Source organism: Myotis lucifugus, unplaced genomic scaffold (assembly GCF_000147115.1).
Source record: "Myotis lucifugus unplaced genomic scaffold, Myoluc2.0 scaffold_160, whole genome shotgun sequence".
In the NCBI taxonomy this organism is placed as follows: Eukaryota; Metazoa; Chordata; class Mammalia; order Chiroptera; family Vespertilionidae; genus Myotis; species Myotis lucifugus.
The window spans coordinates 1,770,738-1,792,648 of NW_005871208.1; the positions used below are offsets into that span (position 1 = coordinate 1,770,738).

The 21,911-nt window shown below is 49.2% G+C and overlaps 1 protein-coding gene across 2 annotated transcripts; it reads left to right on the plus strand.

Moving 5' to 3' along the window:
• The first annotated feature begins 2,273 nt into the window (after positions 1-2,273).
• ESPL1 (extra spindle pole bodies like 1, separase) lies at positions 2,274-21,857 on the plus strand. 2 transcript variants are annotated; one of them, XM_006095728.3, is made up of 31 exons: positions 2,274-2,394; positions 2,782-2,874; positions 3,031-4,089; positions 4,311-4,415; positions 4,579-4,699; positions 6,389-6,525; positions 7,703-7,896; positions 8,201-8,440; positions 8,624-8,768; positions 8,870-9,008; positions 9,214-9,353; positions 10,331-10,465; positions 11,503-11,622; positions 12,111-12,282; positions 12,860-12,988; positions 13,114-13,270; positions 13,752-13,861; positions 14,966-15,951; positions 16,386-16,722; positions 16,905-17,066; positions 17,419-17,632; positions 17,734-17,921; positions 18,670-18,797; positions 18,935-19,057; positions 19,550-19,705; positions 19,816-19,986; positions 20,105-20,209; positions 20,354-20,469; positions 20,868-20,951; positions 21,111-21,275; positions 21,498-21,857. In XM_006095728.3, exons 2-31 carry the CDS (start codon positions 2,794-2,796, stop codon positions 21,697-21,699), a joined length of 6,321 nt encoding a protein of 2,106 aa, XP_006095790.1. In that variant the 5' UTR covers positions 2,274-2,394; positions 2,782-2,793; the 3' UTR covers positions 21,700-21,857. The 2 variants fall into 2 exon arrangements, with proteins under 2 accessions (XP_006095790.1, XP_023615463.1); XM_023759695.1 differs by having other exon boundaries at positions 2,376-2,469.
• Positions 21,858-21,911: the final 54 nt, after the last annotated feature.

Here is a 21,911-nt window from a genome sequence, read left to right on the forward strand (position 1 = left end):
AAAATGGAATTATATCACTCATGCTATTCCATAACTTGTTTCTTTTTTGTTTGATTGTTCTTTTTACATAAAGTATATCTTATTTTTCTTTTTAAAACAAAGACTATAACAATCATTCATATATCTCTGGTATCTTTATATGTCAGTACATATAAGACGTTTTTTAACGGCTGCAAAACATTGTTAGGGCTTTTGAAAAGCATTTCAAGGCTATTCTACTTCAGACTAGCAAAACCCTTGGAAGGTAATGAGGCTTGATGTTACTATCCCCACTTCACAGATTAGTAATAAACTGAGCTGGGACTAAAACCCAGCTCCTCTGTCCGGGCTCAAGTTCAAAGCTCTTTCCACAATCCTGTGCTATCTCTTTATAAACTTGTGATTCAAGTGAGGAATTGAATTATGTGACTCAAGTTCAAATTGGTCATCATTTATTGATCTCTTGATACTTACAGAATTTCCTACTTCTTATAAGTAGAAAAGAGTAATAAAAAAGGATAAGTTCTCTGCCCTTGAGGCATTTAGAATAAAATATAGTATATCTAAAAAAGTCCTAGAACACTTGCTATGCAACATGTAAATAAACATTTATTGCTAAGGTATAGGCAAGAGGAACTGAGTACTGAGAGAATTGATATTTCATTGATCATTTATGAACTCTCTGCTGGGTCTCTAACCATAAAAGAGATATGTGTGTCATGTACACACAGCACCTGCATTAATTTTACCATCCCAATGTTGAGAATCCTTGGAGAAGCTGTAGTTCTTGTTTGTTTAAATAGTCTTCCCTACTAGATTTTCAGCTCCTAAAAGAAGTTGATGGTGATGAAGAAAAATGATGATAGAGAATGGTTTATTTGATAGAATTCATCAGGAAAAATCTAACTGCCAAAGACTAGAGTTTTGAATTGAATTCTTTGGTGGAGGAAGGAAAGAAAAGCAGAGCCAATTGAATCTGTATGTTTGGAGAAGTAGTTAGTATTTACCAAACATGTCATTAAAAACTAAGAAATATCCTGGTGAATGAGTTTTCCTAGTTCTTCCCGACACTCACAACCCTCATTCCACCACCTTATACTCAAGGAGAGCTAGATCCTCATTAAGGAGAGCTAGATCCTCTGTCTTCCACATACAATCCAACTGATGGAAGGAGCAAGGCTGGTAGGTAGAGAGTGAGTGCTGGAAGTCGCCATGGTACTCATGTTAGTGCCCCCACAAACTATATTTTTAAAGAACTCCAGCCCAGTTTGGCTCGGTGGATACAGCGTTGGCCTGCAGACTGAAGGGTCCCGGGTTCAATTCCGGTCAAGGGCACATGCTTTTGGGTTGTGGGCTCCATCCCCAGTGTGGGGCGTGCAGGAGGCAGCCAATCAATGATTCACTTTCATCATTTTGATGTTTCTGTCTCTCACTCCCTTCCTCTCTGAAATCAATAAAAAATATATTTAAAAGAAAGAATTCCAGCCCTAGCTGGTTTCGCTCAGTGGATAGAGTGCCTACTGAGTGAAGGTTCCCAGGTTCAATTCTGGTCAAGGGCACATGTCCTGGTTGTGAGATCAATCCCCAATAGGGGGCGTGCAAGAGGCAGCCATCTCATCCTTGATGTTTCTATCCCTCTCTTCCTCTCTGGGGGGGAAAAAAAAAATATATATATATATATATATATATATATATAATCTGATTTAAAAAAAGAAAAAAATAGCCGAAACCGGTTTGGCTCAGTGGATAGAGCGTCGGCTTGCGGACTGAAAGGTCCCAGGTTCGATTCCGGTCAAGGGCATGTACCTGGTTTGCGGGCACATCCCCAGTAGGAGATGTGCAGGAGGCAGCTGATCGATGTTCCTCTCTCATCATCGATGTTTCTAACTATCTCTCTCCCTTCCTCTCTGTAGAAAATCAACAAAATATATTTAAAAAAAAATAAAAATAAAAATAAAAAAAGAAAAAAGAATTCCATGAAAGGCTATGCCCTTTTTTCTAATAACCCAAACCACTTGAGTTTCCAAGTAAGTTATTTTTGTTGTTTATCCTATTTCTCTTCTCTTGAAATTTAAACTCTCTCTGAACTCTGAAAATAAAGGTAAGAAAGAGGCAGAAGGCTGGCCTTGCCGATAGCGACTAACCCACCGGTAGCCGAGGAACTCGGTTTCGACTGGAAAATGTGGAGAAACTCGCGCCCCCAAGAGGTCTTAACGCCCGGATCAGCAGGACCCGGTAGGCTGGCATCACGTGACGATGCAGCGCGACAGATAAACTACAACTCCCAGTGCTCCGCGCGGCCCGCCGGCGTTACGCAGCTTTCGTTGATTGGTCGCTGGGGATATTTGAAAGGAGGGGCTGGCGCGGAAACGAAGGTTACATTTTGGATCCTTAGCAGAGTACTCAGCCTGGCGGGTAAGTCTTAGACCTGCAAAAGTGGGCACCTCTGGGGCAGCAAGGAGGAACTCGTGAACTTGTGTACGCACCAAGGTGAATGGCGTTCCCAACACTGACTTGAGGGAGAGGCGGGGGCGGCTCTGCCAGGGAGGGTCGGAGGTCTCGGGACGCCCTGGTAGGTGTTGAAGGGCTCTGTGGGGCATTGGGGTGGTGGGACGGGTAGAGTGAGTCCAGGGATCGGCCGCCTAGAAGGAAAAGCGGAAGTTTCGGTTTATAAGGGGAGCCCGGCGTCCTGGCCTCGGCTTTTTTTCTTTAAGATTTCTAATGAGATTCTTTGCTCCTGCCCTTCATTTAACTCCATTACGAATCTTCTCCGCCCTCTCTAATCCGTCTCCTTTCCCCTAGCCCTCCAGCGCCATGAGGAGCTTTAAAGGAGTCAACTTTGGGACTCTGCTAAGCAGCCCGAAGGAAGCTGAAGAGTTGCTGCCTGACTTGAAGGTGTGGGTGCTGTCTGGCTCTACATACACCTGGCTTTCCAAGCTGAGCTGTTTTGTTTCTGCCTTATTGGAAGAGACAGATTAGTAGCAACTGCATTTATAGTTCCTTTCCTTATCTCTTTCCCTTTGTCCCATTCACATCTTCCTCTCCTCCTAGGAGTTCCTGTCCAAACCTCCAGCCAGTTTTCCCAGCTGCAAATTTGATGCGGAGAGAAGACATACTTGTGATGCCATTCTGAGGGCTTGCAACCAGCAGCTGACTGCCAAGCTGGCTTGCCGCAGGCACCTGGAAAGCCTGCTGGAGCTGGCAGAGCTGGCTTGCAATGGCTACTTGGCGTCCAACCCCCAGTGCCCACCCCTCTACCTGGAACGAATTCTTTTCATCTTTCTGCGGAATGTTGCTGCACAGGGAATCCCAGAGGCCACACTCCGATTAGCTCAACCCCTCCATGCCTGTTTGCTGCAGTGTTCTCGACAAGCTGCTCCCCAAGACTATGAGGCTGTGGTTCGGGGCAGCTTTTCTCTGCTTTGGAAAGGGGCAGAAGCCCTGGCGGAGCCACGAGCTGCATACTCAGCTCGACTGAAGGCCTTGAGCTTTCTAGTATTGTTAGAGGATGAAAGTATCCCTTGTGAGGTCCCCCACTTTGCTTCTCCAACAGCCTGTCGAGTGGTAGCTGCCCATCAGCTATTTGATGCCAGTGGGCATGGTTTGAGTGAAGCAGATGCTGACTTCCTAGATGACCTGCTCTCTAGGCATGTGATTAGACTCTTGGTGGGTGAGGAAGGGGACTCCCCTGGTCCTCTGTCTCCCCAGAGGGCCCTCTGTCTCTTGGAGCTCACCCTGGAACACTGCCGTCGCCTCTGTTGGAGCCACCTCCATGCCAAGGCCACTAGGGCTGTGAAGAAGGCCCAAGATTACCTAAGGAACACCAGCCTGGCTCCCAGCCTCCAGATATGCCAGCTGGGGGTAAAGATGCTGCAGGTCCAGGAGGGAGAACCCCAGGCAGTAGCCAAGCTCCTGATCAAGGCATCAGCTATCCTGAACAGCAGCATGGAGGCACCGTCACCCCCACTGCGGGCATTGTATGACAGCTGCCAGTTCTTCCTCTCAGGCCTGGAGCGGGGTAGCAAGAGGCGCTATGGACCTGATGCTATTCTGAGCCTCTTTGCTCTTCTTGGCGGGTACTGCTCCCTCATCCGACAGCTTCAGGATGGTGTGAGTTATAAGGTCCTGGAGATAGGGTGGGAATGTGGCTCTAAGCCCTGGCTCCCTCCTTGGACTATGCAGCCTAGTCTATCCCGAGAGGGCAGTGGTCCCTCCTGATGTCCTTCCTGCTCTCTGGGTTGTGTCAATTCTCTAGGACTCTGGGTCAGTTTTACGTTGGAGCTCACACTTTATCTCTGTTCCTCAAACTAACCTTCCCCTTCCTTCCTCAGGTCTGTGGGGACTCCTCCAAGCAGCAGCAGTCTTTGGTTCAGCTGCAATTTCAGGGACTTCACCTCTATACTGTGGTGGTTTATGACTTTGCCCAAGGCTGCCAGGTACCGTCTGGGAATCAAAAAGCCTGGACATGTCCTAGGATCTGGGGTTGTTCAACTGCCCTCAGTAGAGCTTTGGGGTGGCTATGGCTTTAGGTATGGGGTGGGGTGGGTGTCACGTACCTATTATGTCTCCTCTCACCCTCAGCCCTTCTTGTCCCTTCAGGTAGCTGACTTGGCTGACCTTGCCCAGCTGGTGGAAAGTTGTAAATCTACTGTTTGCTGGATGCTGGAGGCCTTAGAGGGCCTGTCAGGCCAAGAGCTGACTGACTACCTGGGAATGACTGGTTAGTGTCCTGGGGCCCAGCTACAAGGTTCTTGGGAGGGCCATCACTCATTAGGCAGGCAACTAGCACTTGCTGGATGGTTCTGACCACTGTGGGGGCTCCTTATGGTTCAAGGAGGGAGTGAAAAAGATGTGTATAAGTATCAGTTACTCTGTATTTAACAGCAGAGAAGAAGTGATGAAACTAACTTGTAATAGCAGATACTACTTTTTTCTCATTGGTTTTGAAATCTGGTTTGGTATTTGTTCCATGAAAACATTTGTACTTGATGTGCAACTTTATGACCTTTCTATATATTTAAATTTTAAAGAACATTTACAATTTAATTTTTTAAAACCAGATGAACCATTCACCTGGTTCAAAATTCAATTTGCACAAAAGAGCATACAGTGAAAAGCTCTCCCACTCCTAATTCTAGTTACCCAAGTCTGCCTCTGCAGAGGCAATAATATGATCAATTTCTTATATATCCTTCTGGAGATATACTATGTTTTTATTAGCTAACATATATACTTCTCTCCCCCCTTTTAATTAAAATACACTTACAGAAAAGTACTAAAATCATAAATGTACAGCTTGATGGATTTTTTTTACAAAGTGAACATACTTTGTAACCAACATCTAGTTCAAGTAATAGCATCATTTAGACTCCGTGTGCCCCCTTCTGTTCACTAACCCCCAACAGCAACCTCTGTCCAACCAGCATAGATTAGTTTTGCCTATTTTTGTATTTTATAATAAATTTCCCCCTCAGTTTACAAAAGGCATGGCCCTTTAGTCTAAATCATATACACCTATTGAGTTCAGTCATTGAAGGTTTTGGAGAGCTTGTTATATTCATGTTTTCAGTGGTTGAACCGTGTTATAGAGATGAAAATATCAGCAGGAGTCAAAAATTATTAGTATGAAAATTCTTCCCACAGAGTATTGAAGACTGACTTTTTCTTCCAGCCATCTGTATCTACTATGTGCTAAGCACTGTTTTGAATATTGTCAGTAAACAAAAGATTCCTGCCCTCATGGAGCCACATCCTGGTTTGGGGAGAAAGATAATAAACAGTACAATAATTGGATTGCCAACATATTAGAAAGTGATCAGAAGTATGGGGGAAAGGAAAGGTAGAGCAGGATAAGGGAATTAAGATTTCAAAGTGGGTGAGGGGGGCAAGTTACCATTTAAAACAGGATGGTCAGGGTAAGCCTCATTGAGAGGATGCATGAGCAAAACCGAGGATGTGATGGAGTTGGCCACGTAGACACCTGGGAAAGGACATCCCTGTCAGAGGAAATAGCCAGTGCCAAGGCCTTAAACTAGGAGAGGGTTTGGTGTGTTCAGGGAATAGCAAGGAGGCTCTGTGGCTTCAGTAGAATGAGGGAAGAAGAGGGAGGAAAGGGGCAGGCCAGAGTATTTTCCTAAAATGCTGACCTTTGAAGTGAGATGAAGACAGGGATTGGAATGTGAGGAGAGGTGAGCCCTGTTTGGGAATGAGGGCTCTGCTTTTGTAACACGAGTGCAGAGGGCCTGGCTGGTATGGAGGACATGGGCTAACTTGGAGCAGGAAGGGGAGTGCTACTCCTTTCTCATTCCCTAGCAATAGGTGTTCTGTCTGATAGGAAGCTGCTGAGTGGTCCCAATGGGAGAGGGCAGTGGGAACCATTCCTGTGCCAACTGTTCTTTCTCTCTTGCAGCCTCTTACACGAGTAACTTGGCCTACAGTTTCTATAGTCACAAGCTCTATGCCGAGGCCTGTGCCATCTCCGAGCCCTTCTGTCAGTGCCTGGGCTTGGCGAAGCCAAGTACCTATCCTGAAGTGCCTCCTGAGAAGGTATGAGGATGGGGAGGGAGGTTATGTTGGGGGAAGGAAGGGGCTTGAGTAGCATGAAAGGGCCTGTCCAAGACCCTGCCTTGGAGTACGGTGTTAGGAGCTACGTATTGGCACCATGACTTCTCAGACCTCACCTGTACTGTCATTTAATTAATTTTATTTATTTATAAAAGAGAGGATGAAGGGAGAGAGGAGAGAGACATTGATGTGACAAAGATACATAGATCGGTTGCCTCCCATACACCAGGGATTGAGCTTGTAACCTAGGTATGTACCCTGGCTGGGAATTGAACCCGAGAACTTCTGGTGCACGGTACAATGCTCCAACCGAGCCACACTGGCCAGGGCAATTTTTTTTTTTTTTTACTCTCTTTTTATACTTAGTTTTGTTCTAAGCCAGTGGTTCCCAGCCTTGCTGCACATTAGAATCACCTGAGTAAACTTAACAAAATTCTAATGCCTGCCCTAAGCTAATTACATCCAATTGCATCAGAGTCTATGGTGCTGGGGCTCAGACATCTGGATATTTAAAGTGTTCTCCTAAGTGGTCCTTTGGACAACCAGAGGGAGTCCCACTGTCTTAAAGCAAGAATACCCATGAAATGAGGGGTTCGCTGGATCGGCAGGCAAGGTGGGTCGCAGAGGGCCTTGGGTTTCATCACGAGGTACATGGATTGAAGTGGCGGCATGATAGCAGATTGGCGTCTTGGATTTCTCTGGCATCACTGTGATGAATAAACGAAGTGCAAGGACAATACCGGGTACCCAGGCTGCCCTAGTAGCCTAGGCCGGAGAGGGTGGGTGTCTGAACTGAAGGAGCTTCCCAAGGGATAGAAAGAACTGATGGGTGAAAGAAGTCAGGGCTTAACCTGGTAAATGATTGGTGGTGGGGAAGGGAGAAGGAGGAGTCAGCTGATTTATGGGAGGATTATAGGAGGAAGAGGAGGTTTTCAGGGTGAAGACTGAATATGTGGGTGGGTTGGATTGAAGCCTCAAGTTGAGAGCACCCAGGGTATTTAGTTCTTAGGTGTCTCCTGCTTTAGGGCAGGGGTGTTGGTCAGAGGACCCCACCCAGCCCCACCAGGTGATATATGTACCTGTAGCTGCTTTTTCTCTCCCACTGTTCGTATTCATTGGGTCCCCTCTCCAATTTGGTCTGTTTCCTTTCTCTGGTCAGTTGCACAGGTGCTTCCGGCTACATGTAGAGAGTTTGAAGAAACTGGGTAAACAGGCCCATGGATGCAAGATGGTGACTTTGTGGCTGGCAGCCCTACGGCCCTGTGGCCCCAAACACATGGCTGAGCCAGTCACCTTCTGGGTCCGGGTTAAGATGGATGCAGCCAGAGCTGGAGACAAGGAGCTACAGCTGAGGTGAGTTGGGAGGAGGTAGGACAACCACGTGTGCCCCATGGCTAGGGCTGGCTTTTTGTATTCATGGTTATGTTCATCCTTATGTCTGAAAAGGGCACTGATTCCTCCATTATTGTTCACTGAGTGCCTACTGTGTGCCAGGCACCGTGCTCGGTTCTGGGGAAACGGTGGTGGCAGGTAGTGTTCTTGCTTTCACGACTGGAAACTTACTGAGCTCTCAGTAAGCCAAAGCTGGGACTCCTTGGCCTGGGGTAGAGGCTCCTTGCTTCACGGTTCCCCAGGTGCTGAGCCCACCCTCTTTCAGAACTCTGCGAGATAGCCTGAGCGGCTGGGACCCGGAGACCCTGTCCTTCCTGCTCAGGGAGGAGCTGCAGGCCTACAAGGCGGTGCGAGCTGACACAGGGCAGGAACGGTTCAATGTCATCTGCGACCTCCTGGAGCTGAGCCCCGAGGAGACACCAGCTGGGACCTGGGCTCGAGCTATCCATCTGGTGGAATTAGCTCAGGTGCTCTGCTACCATGACTTTGCCCAGCAGACTGACTGGTAAGGGGGAAAGGTGGGGAGCCCACTCTTGTTTCTTGCCCTGGGTCTTCTGACTCTGTGGAGCCTGTTTCCCTCTCTATGTCCCTGAGCACTCCCTTCCGTTTGTGGCCATGGGAGCTCATTCGGAGGGTGAGGCCAGCGGTCCTGCAGAAGGCTCCAATTAGGTGCACCCTCTCCTTCCAGCTCTGCCCTGGATGCAATCCGGGAAGCCCTACAGCTTCTGGAATCAGTGAGGCCTGAGGCTCAGGCCGAAGACCAGCTCCTGGATGATAAAGCACAGGCCCTCCTGTGGCTCTACATCTGTACCCTGGAGGCCAAAATGCAGGAAGTATGTGGGGCTGAGCAGCACTGGGAACAGGAATTGTGCTCCCTGGGTCCCCGTAAGCTAGCACTGACCCTGTTTTTTTTTTACCCTGATCTCTCATCCAGGGTATTGAGCGAGATCAGAGAGCCCAGGCTCCTAGTAACCTGGAGGAATTTGAAGTCAATGACCTGAACTATGAAGATAAACTCCAGGAAGATCGTTTCCTATACAGTAACATTGCCTTCAACCTGGCTGCAGATGCTGGTAAGGACCATGGTCATAGTGTGCTGGGATAGTCTCCTCTGTGGCTTCCTAAGAGCCATCCGGACACCCCAGGTGTGGGGGAGACTGGCCCTATAGGCTGGGAGGTGAGTGGGCAAAAAGAGCAGAGGGTGTTATGGAGAAGGTGGCATTCTCCCCAGATGGCCCACGCTGAGAGAGTGGCTGGTCCCTTTCTTCTGACTTACAGCTCAGTCCAAATGCCTGGACCAAGCCCTGGCCCTGTGGAAGGAGGTGCTTACAAAGGGGCAGGCCCCCACTGTGCGGTGTCTCCAGCAGACAGCAGCCTCGCTGCAGATCCTAGCGGCCCTCTATCAGCTGGTAGCAAAGGTAAAGGGCAGGACATTGACCCAGAACAGAAACCCAGTGCCTTCACTTTCTTTGCCTATGTACTTGCTGAGAAGCCAAGGAACCCAGTGTGGGCTCTATCACAGGCCTCTCTGAGTTTAAATCCACACTCCATCATTCATTAGTGCATGGCCTTAGGCAAATTACTTAACCTTCTAAGGCCAAGTTTCATTATTTCTGAAATGAAGGTAATAATAATAACTACCTCATAACATTGTTAGCATTTGGTGAGATAATGCATGGGAGATGCTGCACATAAACAGAATACTCAAATGTAAACCGTAATTATTATATTAATTATTAGATAATTGGAGACCATAAATGCCTGAAAAATACATACACGCCTGTAGACACAGTTCCACATATTTACATGCATTGTCAGGAGGTTTTACAGACTCCCTGAAGCTCTTCCTTGGATCCCACATTAGAAGTGTGGGCCCACATTAGGAACCCCTGAAAAAGAACACGGCACTTAAAGGATCTTTGTTATTGTGGGTCTTTAGGCTCTATTTCTAGCAGGGGGAACCTGGGAATCTTCCTCAGCCGTAGATTTGAGTCTTGGCTCTACCACGTACCTATTATGTGAATGTAGACAACTTAACCGATGTGATTCTTAGTTTCCTCATCTGTTAAATTGGGATTAGAATTGCTATGAAGATAAAATGAGTTGATGCATGTAGACCTCTTGGCACAGTGCTTGACACATAGCAAGTACTCAGTAAATTCTGGCTATTGATGATGACTGGCGTCTAGGCTTTCAAACAGAAGGGGGTAGGAAGGTTTGCAGGCTCCCTCACTGCTCTCTGCTCAGGCTCCCTGAGAAGGGCTGATGGTTGCTCTGTCTGGGTAGCCACATTCCAGCCAGAGGTCAGACCAAGGTTCCAAAGGGCTCAGGAGCAGAGGGTAGAAATAGAGGCTTGAGCAGGAACTGGGTAAACTTGCTGCTATTGGCCAACCAGCCCCTGCAGGCTCTGGAGGTCCTCCTGCTCGTACGGATCGTCTCCCAGAGACTAGAGGACCACGCGAAGGCAGCTGGCTCCTCCTGCCGTGTCGCCCAACTTCTGCTGACACTCGGTTGTCCCAGCTATGCCCAGGTGAGTGCCCAGCCTGTCTAGCCTGGGGGTTGCAGGGGACACATGGCTGTAGTAACCCATCTTTTCTCTTAGAAGATAGGATACAGCTTCGCTGCCTTCTACCACCACTTTCAGCTGGAGGCTCATAAAGTGTGGAGTGGTTGGGAGGCAGGCATCTAGTTCCTCTCACTGCAAAACCAATTGTTCATTGAGTCTAATAGATTCTGCATCAGGAATATGATGCCAGTCCTATATTTGTCATGAATTTCTGTTGCCCTGGTTGATCCTCCTTCACTTAGGACTGTTACCACGTCTCCTAGCTGGTCTCCTTGCCTCCAGTTTCTTCCTTTTCCACGTTTGCTACTCTCATGGTCTTTTTAGGAACAGATCTAATCTTAATCTCTTTCCTACTTAAAGGATTTTAATTTGGCTTCTCCATTACCTAAAGGATACTGTCCAGACCCTTCACTTTGTATTGACACCTTCTGTATTCTGGTTCACATTTTTTCTTGCCACTCCCTACCATGAACCTTATGCCGATCTGTCCCAGTTACTTTATATTCCTTGCATGTGCCTCTCTGTCTTTGGTTGTATTAGTTTCCCCACCCTAAACGCACCTTCTCCCCCCGACCTGCTTATTTTCATTCAGTAAACCTGTACTTTCTTTTCAGGGCCTAGCTCAATTCTTTGCTTCTTCGTAAAGCATTTCACATGTTCTTCAAGGGCAGAATCAACCCCTTTCCCTGAGTCCCCATAGCACTAATGGTATTATATCACGATTATATTGGATTGCCTGTGCGCCTACTGCATTGCAAGCTATTGGTTGGAAGGTCCTACTTACTCCTTATTCATTTGTCTTTCTAACATAGTGGTTAACCAAAAGGTACTCAATGAACATTTTAGTGAGTGAATAACTCCTGTGTAGATTATAATATTTGAAATGATATTTAATTAGACATGTTTGACATTTGCTTGCGAGTGCTTTAATCCACTTTAATTTGAAGGCTCGGGCTGCCTCTCCTCACCAGTATGCTTGCAAACCCCGATTGCTCCCTTAGTTACACCTGGAAGAGGCGGAATCAAGTCTGAAGCTTCTGGATCGTACCACTGACACGTACCTGCTCCTTTCCCTGACCTGTGACCTACTGAGAAGTCAACTTTACTATGCTTACCACAAGGTATTCCTCACGTTCGTATACCCAGAGGTCCTGGGTATTAGAAGGATTTTAGGATTTTCTAGATCTTTGTCTGGCTTCTGAGAATTCCCTGGAGCTAAGAATATTCCTGACCCCGAGAAGCAATGCTGTTTCCTAGCTTTGCCTTCCAAAGAATTGCTCACCAGTGTTCCTCCAATAGAGATACTTTCCTTCCCTTTTTCTCCAGTTTCCTCAGGGCAAGGAGGAAAGTCTCCCTGAATAGGAACTGGGATGACACTGGAGCCCTAGCCTGAAATCCAGTGGGATCCAAAAACACCTGCATTTCCTCATAAACTAGCTGTGTGACTTTTCCAAGTCTCATGCCCACACACGTTATAGTGTTGTTGTTGTTTTTAGCTTCTACCATTCTGAACAGCAGGGGATTGGGCCCGATGATCTCCAGGGGCATCTCGAGCTCTGAATTGCCAATCTGACCTCACTGCTCTCCTCTGGCCCCCCTCTTTCTTCAGGTGACAGAGGGCGCCTCTCGGTTGCTGGCTGTGCTTCAGGATCCTGCCCTCCAAAAGTCATCCAAGGCCTGGTACTTGCTGCGTGTCCAGGCCCTGCAGCTGGTGGCAGTCTACCTTAGCCTCTCATCAGACAGCCTCTCAGCCTCTCTGTGGAAGCAACTCTGTGCCCAAGGTGAAAGAATCGGGCGAATGGCCCTCCTTGGTTGATGTGTGTGGTTTGTGCACTGTCATCTCTTCTCAGCCCTGTCCCCTCTGCTGTCCAGCTGTGTGGATGAGTCTAACCAGAAGCTGCACAGAACAGGCCTGGGATAGCAAATGAGTTTCAGTTCTCCTACTGACTCTATCCAGTGGTTCTCACCCTTCCTAATGCTGCGACCCTTTAATATAGTTCCTCATGTTGTGGTGACCCCCAACCATAAAATTATTTTCATTGCTACTTCATAACTGTAATTTTGCTCCTGTTATGAATCGTAATGTAAATATCTGATATGCTATATGTGTTTTCCGATGGTCGCGACCCACAGGTTGAGAACCGCTGCTGAATTGATTGCCTAGTGACTGCCTGGGATACTATACCAACAGTGTTTCTGAGACCCCATGTAGTCTCTGTGATTGATTAGCTCTTCCGCCTTAGGTGCATATGGAAAAGAGTAGCAGCATGCTTTGCATTTGCTATCTTAACAGTTGAAGGTGGTGAAGTTCAGGCCACATCATCTCCCTTCTTGTCCCCTCCTCCCTCACTTGCACAGGCTGGCAGACACCTGAGACAGCACTCATCGACTCCCACAAGCTTCTCCGAAGCATCGTCCTCTTGCTCATGGGCAGTGGTGTACTCTCAACTCAAAAAGCAGCCGTGGAGACACCTTTTCTGGACTATGGTGAGTCCAAGGAGGAGAGCAACGTCCTGTAAGAATAAACAGGCGAGATGGTGGGGCTGGCAGTTTTGTCTCCAGAGGATCCAGGCTATGACTGATCATGGTCTTGTCTCTCTCCTCTACTACAGGTGAAAATCTGGTACAAAAATGGCAGGTGCTTACAGAGGTGCTGAGCTGCTCCGAGAAGCTGGTTTCCCACCTGGGCCGCCTGGGCAGTGTGAGCGAAGCCAAGGCCTTTTGCTTGGAGGCCCTGAAACTTACAACGAAGTTACAGATACCGCGCCAGTGAGTACAGGGACCAAGAGGATGCCAGTTCTGGAACCTGAGTGCCTGTGCCTTGACTATGGGTTCCCAAACTATTCCACAGATTAATAACATGTTATGTGTGGAGGGGTTGGTGGAACCCCTCCCGTGGCTAAATAAGTGGAAATGCTGAGTTAATCAAGGTTTGACTTTTTTTATTTCCTATAGGACTTCTCATGTCCTCCAATATGCTAATACACATTATAAATCTCCAAATGGGAGATCTAGTGTACAGTCTTTCCTTAAATCTCTTTGTCCACAGGATCCTTTTTTTTTTTTAATAATGCAGTTTGGGAAATCCTGTCCTCACACACAAGGAGGAGTTGGTTTGAGGGCAGCGTAGGTTTTCCCCAGGGAGCGGAGGCTGGAAAAGACTGATGGCTCTGCCTAGGAAAGGAGCAGAAAGACTCTCCAGGAAGGCAAAGGACCCCACTAATTGGTTATTATCTCCTCTCCCAACAAGGTGTGCCCTGTTCCTGGTGCTGAAGGGAGAGCTGGAGCTGGCACGCAATGACATTGACCTCTGTCAGTCGGACCTGCGGCAGGTTCTGTTCTTGCTTGAGTCTTGCACAGGTGAGCAGCCATGCCCATGGCCATGGGCTATGGTAAGAGGGACACATACACTATTTAACAAATCTTTCTATGTCAGGGTTTGGTTTCCTTCTAAATCAGAGACTTCTGGTCCCAGGGCAAAACTCCCTTTACTTCAATCAGACCATTGGTGCCCCTCCTTCGGATAACCTGTCCAGGACTAACCCTGTTTGGTTCTAGTTTTCAGTATCATCTAATACATTTGGGCCATTTATAGTTAAATGGAATTTAAATAAAATTTAGAATTCAGTTCCTCAGTCACTTACCACATTTCACATGTTCAGTAGCCACATGTATTTAGTGACTATTGTATTAGACAATACAAATATAGTGTCCTCAGGAGGCTTAAGCTAATGATAAAATATTGCATTTATGATGGTTTTTTTTCTTATCAACCCCTTTTATCTCTAGTAATTCATTTGACCCACACAATACCCTGAAAAGTCAATTGGGGCCATGGATTTTTTTTTTCCATTTGTAAAATGAGAAAGTTGAGAAATTTAGTGTTTTAGGCCAGAATCACGGGGCTAGTCAGGGGCAGAAGCCAGGATTAAGAGTTGGGCCTCCTGGTGCTGGCCTGCTTTACTGATCCACGCAGTCTTCTGAGCTGCAGATAATGGGGGCTTTTCCGGCTGTGTTGGTCCATTGTTGAAAGGAAAGAAAACATTAGGGATTTTATTAAAACAAAAGAATAAACCGGCCCTAACCGCTTTGGCTCAGTGGATAGAGCATCAGCCTGCGGACTCAAGGGTCCCAGGTTCGATTCCGGCTAAGGGCATGTACCTTGGTTGCGGGCACATCCCCAGTAGGGGGTGTGCAAGAGGCAGCTGACGCAGTCTTCTGAGCTGCAGATAATGGGGGCTTTTCCGGCTGTGTTGGTCCATTGTTGAAAGGAAAGAAAACATTAGGGATTTTATTAAAACAAAAGAATAAACCGTACTAATATTTAGTATGCTAGTACAGTAATATCTGAGTAATTAGTAAGTAATTAACACACATATGAGGGAGTTGGACCCTGGGGTAGCTGGAGAAGCACTTGGCATCATGTCTCCTAGTTTTATCATTCTTGTTCTGCTCTCTCCTCAGAGTTTTGTGGACCAGGCCAGCGCCCAGACTCTGTGAAGAAAGTCCACTTGCAGAAGGGGAAGCAGCGGGCCCCGGGCCCCTGTCCTCTGGAGCTCCCAGAGGAGGAGCTCTTCCTCAGAGGCCCTGTTCTGGAGCTGGTGGCCACTGTGGCCAAGGAGCCTGGCCCCATTGCACCTTCTACTAACTCCTCCCCGATCCTGAAAACGAAGCCCCAGCCCAGCCCTGGCTTCCTGACCCATTTGCCCACCTGTGACTGCCCACTCTGTGCCAGCCCTGTCCTCTCGGCAGTCTGCCTACGCTGGGTATTGGTCACAGCCGGGGTGAGCCTGGCCTTGGGCCATCAGGCCCAGGGTCTGAATCTCCTGCAGGTGGTGCTGAAGGGTTGCCCTGCGGCCACTGAGCGCCTCGGCCAAGCCCTGCAAGCTTCCCTGAATCACAAAGTACCTCCCTGCCCCGACTCGCGCCTCTTTGATGAGATCTTGGCTCAGGCATACACACAGCTGGCACAGGAGGGGCTGAGCCAGCCATCCAACAGCCTGAGGAAGGTCCTAGAGTCAGGGCTGAAGTTTGTGGCAGCACGGATACCCCACCTGGAGCACTGGCGAGCCAGCCTGCTCCTGACGCAGGCCCTTACGAAGTTGGCTGGCCTTAGCTGCTGCACTACCCAACTTTTTGCAAGCTCCTGGGGCTGGCAGCCACCATCAGTAAAGACTCCCCCAGGCTCAGAGCCTGCTAAGCTTCGGAAGCAAACACATTTTAGACGAGGGCGCCAACAGGCGGTCTCTGCGGCCCTGCCCGTCCACAAGACCTCTCGGAAAGGTCGGGAAGGTGGAGGAACACCATGTACACCTAAGCCCCCTGGCCGGCCTACGCAGGCTGGCCCTCGAGTCCCTTTCACTGTGTTTGAGGAAGTATGTCCTACAAAGAGCAAACCTGAGGTTCCCAAGGCCCCCAAGGTACAACAGAGAGTCCAGACGCGCCTGAAGGTGAGGTGGGATCGGGGCCAGGCGGTGTTGGTGTTGGGTGGGGATGGTCCCAGAGGAGAGTTCTATGGAGCAGGGGCCCTTATGGAATAGCTTCCCAGGGCCTGGCGGCACCTTGAGCTCCCCTGTTACCTGCAGGACCCCTACATCTTCCACAGGAAGAACTAGTTCCAAGTCTTCCTTTGTTTTGAACAGAAGGCACTTTCCTTAACTTGAGGATTCCTTTCCCCTTTCACCCTTCCTCCTTATCTTCTAGTGCCCCCTCCTCTCCCTGTTTTCACACCCAGGAGTTACTGCCCCTGACTGAATTGTGGGAGGTTAATTCTTAAATCTTCCCCAATGGCCTCTGTGTTGGTGCCGCACAGCGCCATCTGCTGTCAGATGATGTCTTGTCACTGAAGGCCCCTTGGCCCTTCTCTCTTTCCCTCCCATCCCAGGTGAACTTCAGTGATGACAGTGACTTGGAAGACCCAGCAGAGGCACGGCTTGCAGAGGAGCCCAAGAGACGGGGCACTGCTTCTCGGGGGCGAGGCTGGGGCCAGGCTAGGAAGGGCCCAAGTGTGAAGACTGATGTGGTGGCTGACCCAGGTAGTGCCCTCGGGCCCTCTGGCCGCAGCGGCAGGACCCGGAGGGCCAAGAAGGTGGCGTCAGGATATGGTGAGGAGCTGGGCCCTGAGATTATGCGGACCATCCCTGAGGAGGAACTGACTGACAACCAGATGGAAATGAGCTTTGAGATCCTCCGGGGCTCTGATGGGGAAGACTCGGCCGCAGGTATGATGGCAAAGGTGGGAGGTAGAGATGCATATGTTTGGGGGAGGCTGCCTGGGACCAAAGCACAGAAATAACTAGTGTCAAAAGACAGTCTTTTGTTGGCTCTGGACTGGACCCTAGAAGGGAAAACAAAGGGGATGGCAGGAGCAGGGAGCTCTGTAGAAATGTCATGTTCTCCCCAGACGGGAAGACACCAGCTCCAGGGCCGGACACAGCCCTAGGAGAATGTGAACTGTTGAGACGGGATTCCAGCAAAGAGGAGCTGCCTGTCCTATGCCCAAGCAAGAAGACAGACAAGGATCTTGGTTCTCGGCGCCAACGTCCCGCAGCCCCTATAGCCATTGGTGAGGTCCGGTCACTTGCAGAGGGCTGAGCCTTTAGGTCTCTTGATCCCAATGCTTTTCCAGTCTGTCCTTGGTTCTGGCTTTGGATCCCACCTGGATCTGGTAGCCTCTGAACCTGGGTTTGAGTTCCAGCACTTCTGCTACCTGTGTGCCAGCCACTCAACCTCTCTGAGCTTTTGACTTAACTGTCAAGTGGTTTTGGGGAGGATGGGGCAAGTTCATGCATGTGAGTTACATAGGACCCTACTTGGCACATTGCCCTTTGTAAATGGTAACATAGGGACTCCTTGGCAAGTTCCTGTCAGCTAGGAAGCAGGGGGCTCATCTATAGCAAGTGTCGACCTTCGTCTAGGTGTCTCTACCGTGGATTCCATCTGTGACTCACTGAGCGTTGCTTTCCGTGGGATCAGTCACTGCCCTCCTAGTGGGCTCTACGCTCACCTCTGCCGCTTCCTGGCCTTGTGCCTGGGCCACCAGGATCCCTATGCCACTGCCTACCTTGTCACCGAGTCTGTCTCTATCACCTGTCGCCACCAGCTGCTCACCCACCTCCACAGGCAGCTCAAGTGAGTGTCCACCGTCCCGAAGACTTGTGCTGGGGCAGATTGGGGGGGAGGGTCCCGACTTCGAAGGAGGGAGAACTCACCCCTACTTGTGTTGCTTGCAGCAAAGCCCAAAAGCACCAGCCACTGGAAATAGCAGACCAGCTGCAGGGGCTGAGCCTCCAGGAGAGGCCTGGAGGTATCCCTCTGGCCCGCCTCCGGCACCTCTTTTCCTTCAGAACATCGGGATCTGGCCATTTCCCCCAGGCTGAGAAGGAGAGTTTCCAGGAGTGCCTGGCGCTGATCCCCAGTGGTATGGTGGCTCTCCTGTCCTTTTATTCATCTTTCTGAAAGGCTGGGTGAAGGTGTTTAAGGCATTAGTTAGCTCACGTAGATTTATGATCCTTATGGAAGGACATGTCATACCTTTTCATTGATTAGTCATTTTGTTATTCTCACCAAACAGACATAACCTAAATCTGGAAGTCTTTTTTTTTATAATATATTTTTATTGATTTCAGAGAGCAGGGAGGGGAGAGAGAGACAGAGAAACATCAGTGATGAGAAAGAATCATTGACCGTTGCCTGTTGCACGCCCCCTACTAGGGACTGAGCCTGCAACTTGGGCATGTGCCCTGACTGGGAATCAAAGACCTCTTGGTTCATAGGTTTACACTCAACCACAGAGCAACACTGGCTGGGCTGGACGTCTTTTTTTTTTTTTTTTTTTAACCTCAACTTTGACTTACCAACAAACTCAATGTCTTTATTTAGGGGCAATTCCAGATGTCCACGGGCTCCCTACGCTAGCATGAAACATGTTAGATTATTTGAGTGCCTCCTGCTGTGCAGGGCCCTTTGTTCATTTCTGTAAGGGACACAAAGAAGTATAAGACATGGTCTCTGCTCCCAGGGAACTCTTAGGGAGAGCATCTTGAACTCCAGTGACCAGGGGAGACTTCTTAGAGTTGTCTTGAGTGCCAGATAGGGATTGAGTGCAGAAGACATTGAAGGGAATTCCTTGTAACAGCTGAAATGATTCTGGGTATATTCTGTGTCAGAGGTGACTGTGTGTGTGTTGGCCCTGGCCTCCCTCCAGCCTGGAACGGTGGGCAACACCCTCCTGCTGACCCGGCTGGAAAAGGACAATCCCCCAGTCACTGTGCAGATCCCAACTGCCCAGAGCAAGGTACGTTTCCTGGGCCAGGGAGCACAGTTGGGCTGGGGTAGGCTTCTGGTCAGACTGCTCACATTCTGTGGCTGGGAGATAGAGAAAGATGGTGATCACGTGGACAAGCAGAAATCTCACAACCCCATCTCCCAAAGCTTCCTCTGAGCTCGGCCCTGAAAGAATTTGATGCCATCCAGAAGGAACAGAAAGAGAACAGCAGCTGTACTGACAAGCGAGAATGGTGGACAGGGCGGCTAGAGCTGGACCATAGGATGGAGGTATGTGCCCCCAAGGTGGGGTGGGGTCAGGCCTGTCCTACGAATGGCCTGGGGGTGCCAATGTCTTCTTTCTCAGGGGTGCTCTGTCAGTGATAAGGTACCTCGAATCCTTTCTGGAATTGTAGGCCTAAATAAAAAATTATGTTACGTGGGAAGGACTTTAAACAAGAGCCCCAAACCTGAGGGGTTATGGCAATGGAGCACTTAAAGGTATACACACACAGGAAAAAGGACTAACGCCCATGTCTCAGCTTCCCAGCTTTAGTTTTCATTGCCCACCCGTCTATAGTGATATGTAACAGATTCTTATTTATACTCCCCAGAGTCTCACCAAGTGAAAAATGTTTCTAGTTTCTTGCCTTTTCATTGGCAGATATGTAAGACAAATACACACATTGGAAAGCCTACTTCCTCATCTCCAGAATGTCGGTGCCTGTGGGGAAAGAAACTTTGCTTCGTCTCTGACTGAAGGTCCTGTTCTTCTGCACTCAGGTTCTCATCACTTCCCTAGAAAAGGATGTGCTGGGCTGCTGGAGGGGACTGTTGCTGCCACTCAGTGAGGACCCGGGCCCCGCCCAGGAGGCCTCCCGCCTACAAGAGTTGCTGCAGGAATGTGGCTGGAAATATCCTGATCCCACTCTGCTGAAAGTGAGTTGAGAAATCAGCGAAGGGAAAGAAGCTAGATTTAATTCCTTCCCACCTGCCACTGTGAGTAGAAATGGAAGCTATGGCACTCACTGACCACTGTTCCCCTACAGATCATGCTCAGTGGTGCCAATACCCTCACCCCTCAAGACATTCAGGCCCTGGCCTATGGGCTGTGCCCCGCCCAGCCAGAGCGAGCCCAAGAACTCCTGAGTGAGGCAATAGGACGTCTTCAGGGGCAGACAATACCAAGCAGTAGGCACCTTGTCTTAGTGCTGGACAAGGTAAGGAGCTAAGGGCCAGAGAGGCAGTGCCTGGTGGGCAGTGGGCACCAACTCACCCTCTTCTGACTCCTGGGTATACCCGGCTAGGGACCGTAACCTCTGAGTGCTTTTTGCCCAGGATCTGCAGAAGCTGCCATGGGAGAGCATGCCCAGCCTCCGGGCACTGCCTGTCACGCGGCTGCCCTCCTTCCGTTTCCTACTCAGCTACGCCATCATCAAAGAGGTAGGATTCGGGCAGTGCAGACTGGGGATGATTGGTGGCTATTGGGAAGATAGGAGAGGGTCTTAGGAATGGATCAGTCATGGAATGGGGCTTGGAGTTGTTGGAGCCAGACCAGGATCCTAATCACCAGTGTCTCCTCATCAGTCTGGGGCCTCGCCAGTGCTGAGCCAAGGGGTGGATCCTCGAAGTGCCTTCTACGTTCTGAACCCTCACAACAATCTGTCAAGCACAGAGGAGCAATTTCGAGCCAATTTTAGCAGGTCAGGAGGATAAGAGTAAGAAACGGAGTGGGGAGGGATAGCAACAACACATAGGGACAACATGTTCTTTTCTCAAGAATCAGATGTTGCAGCCCACCTCATTAGTATCCCTCTGCCAATTTGCCACATGACCCTTATTCCTTTTATTTTTTTTAATATATTTTTACTGATTTCAGAGCGGAAGAGAGAGGTAGAGAGATAGAAACATCAATGATGAGAGAGAATCATTCATCGGCTGCCTCCTGCATGCCCCACACTGGGGATCGAGCCCGCAACCTGGCACGTGCCCTTGACCGGAATCGAACCCAGGACCCTTCAGTCCGCAGGCCGACGCTCTATCCACTGAACCAAACGGGCTAGGGCATGACCCTATTCTTACTCCTACCTTTTCCCTGCAGTGAATCTGGCTGGAAAGGAGTGGTTGGGGAGGTGCCGAGCCCGTTACAGGTGCAAGAGGCCCTGATGGAGCGTGACTTATATATGTGAGTGCTTAGGGTGGGGAGGTGGGGGAGCAGTTGCAGAGAGGGTATTGCTCTGGTTTGCTTTGGGGTTTTAAAGCCCCTGGTTGACTCAGGGCACCTCTGGAGACATAGCAGAGGCCTAGTATAGCTACGTCAAACTCATCTCACCTTCTGCTTTAGCTATGCCGGGCACGGGGCCGGTGCCCGCTTCCTGGATGGGCAGGCTGTCCTGAGGCTGAACTGTCGGGCAGTGGCACTGCTATTTGGCTGCAGCAGTGCAGCCCTGGCTGTGCATGGAAACCTGGAGGGGGCTGGCATCGTGCTCAAGTATATCATGGCTGGCTGGTGAGTCTTGAGGGGCAAGGCCCATCCTAGGTCCCCACCCCAGGTTTTTTCCTAGGTCTGAAGTTTAAATCCTTCCTCCTCTGTGCCCCACCTTCCTCCCAGCCTAGTTCCAAGGGACTTCCTCATGAGCTCAATCTTCTCTACTCACCCACCACCACTATTAATTGTATTTTCCTATGTGTTCTGTTTTCGAGTCCTTTGTTTTTCTTCTTTTTTTTCCAGTCCCCTGTTTCTGGGTAACCTCTGGGATGTGACTGACCGTGACATTGACCGCTACACGGAGGCGCTGCTGCAGGGCTGGCTTGGAGGAGGCCCAGGAGCCCCTCTTCTCTACTATGTCAACCAGGCCCGCCAGGCTCCCCGACTCAAGTATCTTATTGGGGCTGCACCTGTAGCCTATGGCTTGCCTGTCTCCCTGCAGTGACCCCTGGGAGCGGTCCTATCACTGATGGAAGCCATGTGACTGTTCTACCTCCCATACTTAGAGTGAACCCTCAGGATAAATATTTTTAAGTGATTTCCCCAATATTTTATATAAAATATTTCCTTTTAACTTAACCTTAATATAATAAAGATTTATGACTTAAACCCAGCTTTGTGTAGTTCATTTGAAAACATTTGAGGACAAGACTATTG

Excerpts from the sequence above, each read along its gene's own strand:
- ESPL1 (XM_006095728.3), top strand. The coding sequence starts at position 2,794 with ATGAGGAGCTTTAAAGGAGTCAACTTTGGGACTCTGCTAAGCAGCCCG. Across the intron at positions 9,354-10,330 it reads TCTATCAGCTGGTAGCAAAG|CCCCTGCAGGCTCTGGAGGT; the intron begins GTAAAGGGCAGG and ends TTGGCCAACCAG. Across the intron at positions 12,283-12,859 it reads GAAGCAACTCTGTGCCCAAG|GCTGGCAGACACCTGAGACA; the intron begins GTGAAAGAATCG and ends TCACTTGCACAG.